This window comes from Salvelinus sp. IW2-2015, linkage group LG19 (genome assembly GCF_002910315.2).
Source record: "Salvelinus sp. IW2-2015 linkage group LG19, ASM291031v2, whole genome shotgun sequence".
Lineage (NCBI taxonomy): Eukaryota > Metazoa > Chordata > Actinopteri > Salmoniformes > Salmonidae > Salvelinus > Salvelinus sp. IW2-2015.
Window position 1 is genome coordinate 36,314,419 of NC_036859.1, and position 9,859 is coordinate 36,324,277.

At 41.7% G+C, this 9,859-nt stretch overlaps 1 protein-coding gene across 2 annotated transcripts; it reads right to left on the reverse strand.

The window, feature by feature from the left end:
• Window positions 1-694: 694 nt before the first annotated feature.
• On the reverse strand, window positions 695-9,689 carry anxa13l (annexin A13, like). Of its 2 annotated transcripts, none has more exons than XM_024009880.2 (11): window positions 9,560-9,689; window positions 8,616-8,691; window positions 7,974-8,068; window positions 7,279-7,449; window positions 6,933-6,966; window positions 4,906-4,985; window positions 4,359-4,427; window positions 3,956-4,057; window positions 3,475-3,550; window positions 2,123-2,235; window positions 695-1,228 (listed from the first exon to the last, which is right to left on the reverse strand). In XM_024009880.2, exons 1-11 carry the CDS (start codon window positions 9,572-9,574, stop codon window positions 1,109-1,111), a joined length of 951 nt encoding a protein of 316 aa, XP_023865648.1. In that variant the 5' UTR covers window positions 9,575-9,689; the 3' UTR covers window positions 695-1,108. The 2 variants fall into 2 exon arrangements, with proteins under 2 accessions (XP_023865648.1, XP_023865649.1); XM_024009881.2 differs by having other exon boundaries at window positions 7,279-7,446; window positions 9,560-9,674.
• Between the last annotated feature and the right edge of the window lie 170 nt (window positions 9,690-9,859).

Genomic DNA, 9,859 nt, shown 5'->3' on the forward strand with positions numbered 1-9,859 from the left:
CATATTTCCTTTAAATGATTAAATACTACAATCAATGCTATGGTGCATTCCTTCCATAATATATTAATTTTTAGAGCCCCATTGCTCTCTAAAAGCATTAACATCCACTGCAATGCACATCTTTATATCAACTAGTTAGATTGGTTACTACTGCTGTTTTCCATCAAGTTTTATTAGAAAAAAAAAAAGAATTGTCAATCAAAATGTAAATATTTCAAAAGAGAAGGCTTTGATCTAAAAAGGTGATCTATAAACACCAGTCACCGGTGAACTTCTTTTCCTACAGGTTAAACATCCTAAAATGATGGGATAGAAATTCTAAACCAGATATATGTTTTGATCTCTTCTCGATTCAAAATGGAGCCATGTCGGGATCCTGTATGTACCGGAAAGCTTCCAATGAGATTACTTGGAGCTTGAGTGGTGCAGCAGAAAGAAAATAAAAATGGCATATCTTAAGGCTAGTCAAGGCATCTATGTGGTAGACACAGTAAACGTTGTATGAACTAATGCTACAGCCAACATCAACCATCAGCCACAAACAAGAAAGGAATAAGAGCATGGGGATGCTGAGGAGTATTTTTACTCAACAAATACAGGAGTAGTAAAGGGCAAGTTCACTAATTTTGTAAAAAATAAAAAAAGCATTTAAAGTGTTTTTCCCCCTCAAGGGGTTCTGCAGCACCCTCAGCACCCCTACTTCCTGTGGCTTTGAATAAGAGGGAAAGTAAGTAAAAAAGTGACAAAATAATAAGTTGGTTCATTTACTGTATGTAAGAAGAGCCTAACTGAGGAATGTGTGATAATAAACATAGTTTATCAATATAATGGTTTTAAGTATATAGTTCAGGTCTAGGACTTAATTCATTATCCAGTATACGACCCAGGCTACCTGGCAGTCTTCTGCTCATAACTCGATGTAGAAGTTAGTGACGGTTTTTTGTCTGTGTTAGTAACATGACGGTGTGGTTGGTTTTTGGTCCATGCTGCAGTCAGAGCCGGAGAGGAGGAAGAGGATATGAGAGAGGTAGAAGAAGAAGACAGGTGTTTTAGGAGTGGAACTGTCAAAGGAAAAGAAGAGGAACAGAAAGAGAGAAAAACAGGAGTCTTAGTGCAGGATCTCCAGTAGGAGACGTTTGAAGTCGCCTCCACACTCAGAGCTCAGAGCTTCTTTCAGAGGAACATCATACTTCTCCAGGTACATCTCCTTAATGGTCTCCAGGTCAAACTGTTGGAAACACAAACATTTTACATGATCTTCTGGTTCTATAATTATCCTCGTATGACTTTGATATGTTCTTATTCAGGCCAAGTAGTAGTAGTATTCGTGGGTTGCACCTCTGTCCAGACATCGTTATAAACATACGACCCATACTGGTGCCCTGAAGGCCACTGGTGCCTAGTAATTCTGAACGAAAGACTTGGAAATGAAATGATATTGCTCAAGAAATAATGAAAAGGAAATGTCCTCAAATTTACTTTAGAGAGATGGCCATTAGTTTTTGATATTTTACAAACTTTGCTAGCTATCATTGCTAACGTTAGCTAGCTAAAATTCAGTGCCGTCCCCCAAATCTTAGCTAGCTAAAGTTACACTGCATCTAAAGCCAATCTGGCGACGTCACAATAAAGATTTTCCCCTTTTGAAAAATGTCATCGTGTTTCCAAGCCACAGTAATGCACTTTAGACTCAATCTTTTTCAGTTGGACATCAGTCCTAAAACATTGAAAACAATATTGTGAAGAAACGTACAACCCATGAAGAGCTAATAAAAGTTAAATAACTTTCAAATTATTTGACAAAAACATGGTCCACAGAATCACTCCGTAGCTCAAGAAATAATTATAAAAACGGTGACAGTTTCCTTATTACCGTAAGCAAAATATATATTTATTTTTTTAGCAACAGAGTGATTCCTGAGCAAGGTGGCGTTATTTGCTCAAGCAACAATTGTGGCACCACCGTCCATCATACGCCCTACACAACACCGTTAGGAAAATGAGAGGGGAAGAAACAAAATGAAAGGCATTGCCTAACAGGACAAAAGCTTTAGAAAACACATTGGTGATACTAAACCCCCTTAAAGAGTAGTATTCTGTGTCTCATGCATTGATGTCATACCTCTGAGCGACCAACGATGATGCGGATGAGCGTGTCTTCGTCGGTGCCCGCCCCTTTCATTGCGGCGTTCAGGCGACGGGCAAAATAGAGCTGAGGGTTTTTGGCACACCGCACTGTAGAGAAAGACGTGCATGCAGATACACAGATGAATACTTCCCTGTGTGCCTCACGAAGCACTGAGCGGAGGGGCATTTAAGTCCAACTCCAGCATTGGGTTCAATGTCATGTCAACCCAGTCAAAAACAGAAAATGCCACAGTTCTGTTTTCATTTGATGAATGAAAGTTTAATTCCTCATTTTGGAGTCTACCCACTATGCTATCGTCTCATGAGGAAGTCATGATTACTCCTTCAGACACTTGGTGAAGTCGTTTGCTTTACGTCACAGCCAAGTTAGTTCGCTATATTGAACAAAAATATAAAAACATAACATGCAACAATTTCACTTTGTTAACAGTTCATAAGAAAAATCAGTCAATTTAAATAAATTAATTAGGCTTTAATCTATAGATTTCACATGACTGAAGGGGCACAGTGTGTGTGTATAGGCCCACCCACAGGGGAGCAAGGCCGAGCCAATCAGAATTTGTTTACCCCCACAAAAGGGCTTAATTTATAAACAAATATACTCCTCAATTTCATCAGCTGTCTGGGTGGCTGGTCTCAAACGATCCCGCAGGTGAAGAAGCCGGATGTGGAGGTCCTGGGCTGGTTACACATTTACGTCGTTTTAGCAGACTCTTATCCAGAGCGACTTACAGGAACAATAAGGGCACGTCGACAGATTTTTCACCTTGTCAGGTCAGAGACTGAAACCAGCAACCTTTCCATTACTGACCCAACGCCCCTAAACCACTAGGCTACCTGCCGCCCCTAAAACCACTAGGCTACCTGCCGCCCCTAAACCACTAGGCTACCTGCCGCCCCTAAACCACTAGGCTACCTGCCGCCCTAAAACCACTAGGCTACCTGCCGCCCCCTAAACCACTAGGCTACCTGCCGCCCCTAAACCACTAGGCTACCTGCCGCCCCTAAACCACTAGGCTACCTGCCGCCCCTAAACCACTAGGCTACCTGCCGCCCCTACACATTGTCTGCAGTTGTGAGGCCGTTTGGACGTACTGCCAAATCCTCTAAAACAATGTTTAATGCTTATGATAGAGAAATTGATGGATTATCTTGGCAAAGGAGAAATGCAAACAAAGGAGAAATAAGCTTTTTGTGCATTATGGAAAATTTCTGGGATCTTTTATTTCGGCGCACAAAACCAACCCTTTACATGTTGTGTTTATATTTTTGTTCAGTGTATTTAACTTACAGGTAGTTATAGCAACCATGTAAAATGTGACATACCCAGGGTGATGTAACACTCCTTCAAGGTCCCAGTGGCTTCGTTGTCAATGGCATCCAGGATCTCTGTCCCAGAGAGCTGAACAGAACAGGACAGTGAACACAGAATCAATATGGTGATCCATTTGTCCATGTTCATACTGAGTACAAAACATAACTGACAACTGCCAGGCAATTTCCCCAAGTACTTAGAAGTGCTTCCATGTAAATGGCAAATGGTTTTATTTCCTTCTTATTTTTAAAAAGTGGGGCAGTCCCACTCTTCACGCATTTCTTGTTTATTGGATAGGACAGATCGAGGAAAGAGCAGTGGGACAGATCTGCTGCAGTATATGTGGGCTGGAGGCAGCGGCTTACGCCACTGGACCAACCAGGTAATAACGGTTATTTTCTTACACTGTTGACTATTATTGTCAATTCAGAGCGTTGACAGAGTTCATGACCCCCCCCCCCCCGTGGCAAATAGCAGGTGTACTGTACATACCTGCTCATAGATCTTGAAGGTGGCCTGAAGCTGCAGGTAGTTCCTGTGTGTCAGAATGTAACTGAAGGTGGACTCGTCCGTTCCAAAACGACCCTCTCCTGCCTGACATCCACAAACAAAGACTCTTCATCAAGACCATAATACACACACCAGCAGAAAGCACAGGGATAGTCAAAATCAGTGTCTCGAGATCCACACGCACAACTTGTATTTTTGCATAAATCACGCATTGATGTCAATGGCAGATTTACTCTAAAGAAATTAGTTCCTCAACCGCTATTTGTTGTTGCACAACAGGGATGAAGTCTTACCTTTACCTTCATACTGATTCCTAGAGCATCATGAGGGGTTGATAGTAACAGACAAAAGGAAGAGCCTGGTACTGTACATAGTGAGAGCTCACCTCAAACATAGCAGTCGCATCCTGCTCGGCCAGTCCCTCGTCCACCTCGAAGCCCTCATCTCGGTTAGCCTATCAGGGTAGAGGTAGAGAGAAGGGGGTGTGGGGGTAAAGAAGAGATGCAAAGGGGGTCAAAGAAAGGACGGAGGGCGACCGAGTAAGAGAGTGAAAGAGCAGGTCTGGGAGGAATCAACCTATCACGCGAAGGTATGACGTGAGTCAAAGCGGCATTTGGGAAGGTTTCCCAAACCAAAATGTATTTTCCTGTTTCCCATTTACGTCTATTAACTTTCATACCTAACAGTCATTCTTATCCAAATCAATTTACATGGTCATTGTGATAGGATTGAGGGGATATGAGTCATGTACCTTTTAGTGCAGGGGAAGTGGGAAGGGGGTGGTGAAAGAGTGGGCACAAGGCCCACAGACTGGCCTCCCAAACGGGAACAACTCCAGTTGATGTCTTGTTTTGCCTTGTCACGTGATCAATTGGTGCAAAATGTGTATATTTGACACAGGTACTTTAAGCATAGAATATCACCCTGTCTACCTGCAGAAGAGATATCAGGAGGTTCTTGACATCTCCACTGGTGTCATCCTCAATGTCAGCCACAAGGTCACGTTCGTTCACTGAAGGGTAAACAAATGGGTCTCACTGTAGAGGTCAAAGGTCATTCCAGATGTACAGTACCAGTCAAAAGTTCTGACACACCTACTCATTCAAGGGTTTTTCTCTATTTTTACATTGTAGAATAGTGAAGACATCAAAACTATGAAGTAACACATGGAATCATGTAGTAAATCAACAAAGTGTTAAACAAAAAAATATATTTTTTATTTGAGATTCTTCAAAGTAGCCAACCTTTGCCTTGACAGCTTGGCACACCCTTGACATTCTCTCAACCAGCTTCATGAGGTAGTCACCTGGAATGCTTTTCAATTAACAGGTGTGCCATGTTAAAAGTTAATTTGTGAAATTTCTTTTCTTATTAATGCATTTGAGCCAATCCGTTGTGTTGTGACAAAGTAGGGGTAGTATACAGAAGATAGCCCTATTTGGTAAAAGACCAAGTCCATATTATGTCAAGAACAGTGCAAATAAGCAAAGAGAAACGACAGCCCATCATTACTTTAAGACATGAAGGTCAGTCAATACTGAATTTTTTTAACTTTCTTCAAGTGCAGTCGCAAAAACCTTCATGCGCTATGAAACTGGCTCTCATGAGGACCGCCACAGGAACAGAGAACTCAGAGGTACCTCTGCTGCAGAGGATAAGTTCTTTAGAGTTACCAGCCTCAGAAATTGCAGGCCAAATAAATGCTTCAGAGTTGAAGTAACAGACACATCAACTGTTCAGAGGAGACTGTGTGAATCAGGCCTTCATGGTCAAATTGCTGCAAAGAAACCACTACTAAAGGACACCAATAAGAAGATACTTTCTTGGGCCAAGAAACAGGAGCAATGACATTAGACCGGTGGAAATCTGTCCTTTGGTCTGATGAGTCCAAATTTGAGATTTTCCCACCGTGTCTTTGTGAGATGCAGAGTAGACAAGCGGATGACCTCCGCATGTGTGGTTCCCACCGTGAAGCATGGAGGAGGTGGTGTGATGGTGCTTTGCTGGTGACACGGTCTGATTTATTTAGAATTCAGGGCACACTTAACCAGCATGGCAACCATAGCGATACACCATCCCATCTGGTTTTTGCTTAGTGGGACTATCATTTGTAAAAGGACAATGTCCCAACATACCTCCAGGCTGTGTAAGGGCTATTTGACCAAGAAGGAGCACTGCATCAAATGACTTGGCCTCCACAGTCACCACACATCAACCCAATTGAGATGGTTTGGGATGAGTAGGACATCATAGTGAAGGAAAAGCAGCCAACAAGTGCTCAACATATGTGGGAACTCCAAGACTGTTGGAAAATCATTCCAGGTGAAGCTGGTTGAGAGAATGCCAAGAGTGTGCAGAACTGTCATCAAGGCAAAGGGTGGCTACTTTGAAGAATCTAAAATATATTAGGATTTGTTTAACACTTGTTTGGTTACTACATGATTACATAGTTTTGATGTCTTCACTATTATTCTACAATGTAGAAAAAAGTAAAAAGAAAAGAAAAAACACAATTTCAGATGTGTTAGGAAAACAAAGTAGCAACAAATGAAGACAAAAGTTCACAAAACCAAATAATGGGATGTCAAAAATGCAATACTATGAAAGGACAGCAATTTGAGAAGACCGTGAATTCAATATCACAACAGCATGGAATGTATCAATAATTCCCCTGACAGACATTGGGTCAGCATATTGTTTTAAGGGGGTAAACAGTGTCACGTTTCATCGACAGTTTGGAGATTCTCCAAAAGCTCCAACATTACTCTAAAATGAATTTATGATGTCATGTCTAAATCTCCACCAGGGAACGAGAGAGGAAAACGTGACTGATTCCACTGTGATTCATCCTAGTGACTCACACATAACAAATACAAGAACACTGGTTGCGTGTGGGTTGACTGACCATATTCTGGACCATAAAATGTGTTCTTATGAAGTCCTGGCTAATAATACTTACCCTGGGCATACGCCTCCTGGCAAGTCAGGATCTCCTGTTGGGAGAGAATCAGGGAATAACAAGAGACATTCTGCTTTAGCATTTCTGTTTTCATTCACTAAATAACATAATAATAATAATATGCTCGGTCTAATAAATGTCAGTTCGACAGGTAACGATCTGTTGAACAGCATTGGGACAGGTAAAATGGATCTGCTGAACAGCATTGTTTGCAGGAATGTACACACATGATAATGACAGAGTGCAGATTTGAGCATGACAGTCCAAATCAATGCTAGTTCGGCCAATAAACCCAAACCTTTATTCAAGAAGGAGTCACAATTGGCTTAATGGTCAAGTAACACACTTGATTGGTGCTGGTGCAGAGGATCTCCACCAGAACGGCCTCGTCGGTGCCCGCCCCTTTCATGGCCTTCCTCAGCTCCTTGGCAGAGTAGATGTGGGGCGGATCTAGCATGGCCACGATGGCCATCTCAAAACTACCAGTCAGCTCCTTCTTCAACACCTCCTCCAACTCCTTAGTATGGACAATACATAGAACAGACAGCCTCAAAAGACTTTCCTCGTGCAAACACTGTGGTATAGTGGTAACACACCTGCTGCTGTCACATGTCTGCCTCCCCACCAGAGACCAGGGTTCAATCCCTGCATCCTCCCGTCTCCCCTCTATTTCCATACTGTCTAGATAGTATAAACGTATGAAAGGACAGTGGAATTCCACTCGTTTAAACAAGAAAGTTCTGACCTCGATTCCTATTTCAAGGAGGCAGAAATATAGGAGGGGAAATTCTGTACAATGGCATCACCATCCATTTTAATTATATATATATTTTTTTTTTTACACATGTTAGTATTTCCATCGCTCATTCACAGTGCTAACTCATCATTCGGGACATCCATCTTGTGCTCCAAAAAGTATTTCTCCCCTACAACTCAAATGAAGTATGCTAAAGTCGTAAAGCAAACAGGTGGACTCTGCATTTCACATAAAAACGTCTTAATGTGTTGACTTCCTGAGTCTACGGATGACAAACGACTCACGTCGTCATACTTCTCGAAGTATGCGTGCTTGATTTCCAAGCGCTGTGCTGATGAACGATTGGCCAGGATCTCAATGATGGCCTCCTCATCCGTCCCTGGTGGAGAGGAATCAGAAAGACACTTAAAAACAAACAAGGTTGCAAACAGTTGATCTGTGGATGCTCAAAACTATCCATTTATGGAGGGTCAATAAATCAACTGTATCTTGTCCTATTATCATCATAATCCGTTGATCCTTACGTCGCTGCATAATTGACTCATAATGGTGGATACATAGTGATTAGGTCACTTTATTTCTGATCAGATGGGATGACGTCATGCATCCGTCTGTGATGTGCAAGTAAAAACATCCATGACCCTATGCAAGGGACTACGGACAATAATGACAAGTTCCTGTACTAATCCTCAGTACTGCTGGTCTACATTCTGCCCCTTCTAATCAGGAACTGATTCAGACCTAGGCTGGGACAATCGCTCTGGCCAATCACTGACATTAATTAATCAATTCATTAGGGAGACAAGAAAAACGACCGTACTGTCGACCTCAAGGCTCGGATTTGAGAAACCTATAGCCTTTGGCCTAGATTAATGCTTGAATGGAATATTGTGATATAACGGGAATATATGAGTCCATACACTTACCCAAACCTTTGCAGGATTTGCGAATGGCCTTGATATCAGCCACGACATCAAAATCCTCATAGGGGGTAATAGTTGGCTATGGGAAAACATTCAGAATCAGGACACCAATGACACTCATAACATACAAAAATATGCTTTCCCATGATGTCATATCTGTCTCAAATAATCATAGGTCTATGCCACATAATTCATCCTAAAACAAAAGTATTTTCGGTATAGATCATGTGAGAAATACTTTTTCCTTCATGGTTGAGTACAGTAGACTAGATTCCCCTCCGTTCCTAGTCTAGCAAAGGGTGCAGTCTCTGTGCGCTGAGTCATGGGGCAATTGCATATTGCTACAAAGCTACTTAGGCGTCAGCCTCCCTTCCTCTTCCTCGCTCAGCCTCCCCAAAGACAATGCAACCTTATTGATCATTGAGTGTGGAGCATTTCTGAGAAATTCCAGAGAGAAGCAGCCTACTCAAGCTGCCAACGCTCCTAACACTCATTTGATATACAGTCGGTTGACATATGAATGGCCCTGCTGCATAGTCTACATTTATAACAGGCTATGTATGATAAACAGTAGGCTATTTATGGATAAATTATGCTCCCCTCATACACAAATCATATATGAAGACTACCCATTTGCATACATTTTCTAAGAACGGACATTTTAAAGCTTTAAAATGATTTGATAACCAAAAGCAATGTGATGGGCCATTTAGCTGAATTCTTCTTACATTCTAACATAATATAAATAACTATATATTTGACACGTAGATCATTGATTCAGTCGAGTGGTACCTAGACGCATTTAAAATGAGCGTTGCAGCCTACTCATTCGTTTACTTTCCGGCTACACTGTCCAGTAGCATCAAATAGGCTACTAGGCCTAGAAAGTCAACAAAAGCTGATAACGCACTTATTAAAAAGAAAATTGTCCAAAACTTGACACTCACTTGGACGTTGCCCATGTTGAAACTCTTGTTTTCAAATCCAGCGAAGATGATGTACAGTGTCGGGTCAGTCAATGTCCTCCTCGCTAGTCACCCTTGAAGAAGTCGATTCTGCACACGAAGGACCAGCCCTGCCAGCATAGTTGACGTCACCAGCGTTTATCAATTTAGCAGGCTAATTACGACACTGCTGAAAGCGTTTAGTGATCATCCTATCTAGCGACTTAACTTCAATAATTTCGGTTTGTGTTCTATGATTTATTAAATTAAAAGCATTAATTTAAACTGTATAGACAGTGTTTA

Coding starts and splice junctions, on each gene's coding strand:
- anxa13l (XM_024009880.2), bottom strand. Junction 4,986..6,932: donor CCAGGAGGCGTATGCCCAGG/GTAAGTATTATT, acceptor TTTACCCTTCAG/TGAACGAACGTGACCTTGTG. Junction 3,551..3,955: donor CCTTCAAGATCTATGAGCAG/GTATGTACAGTA, acceptor TGTTCTGTTCAG/CTCTCTGGGACAGAGATCCT.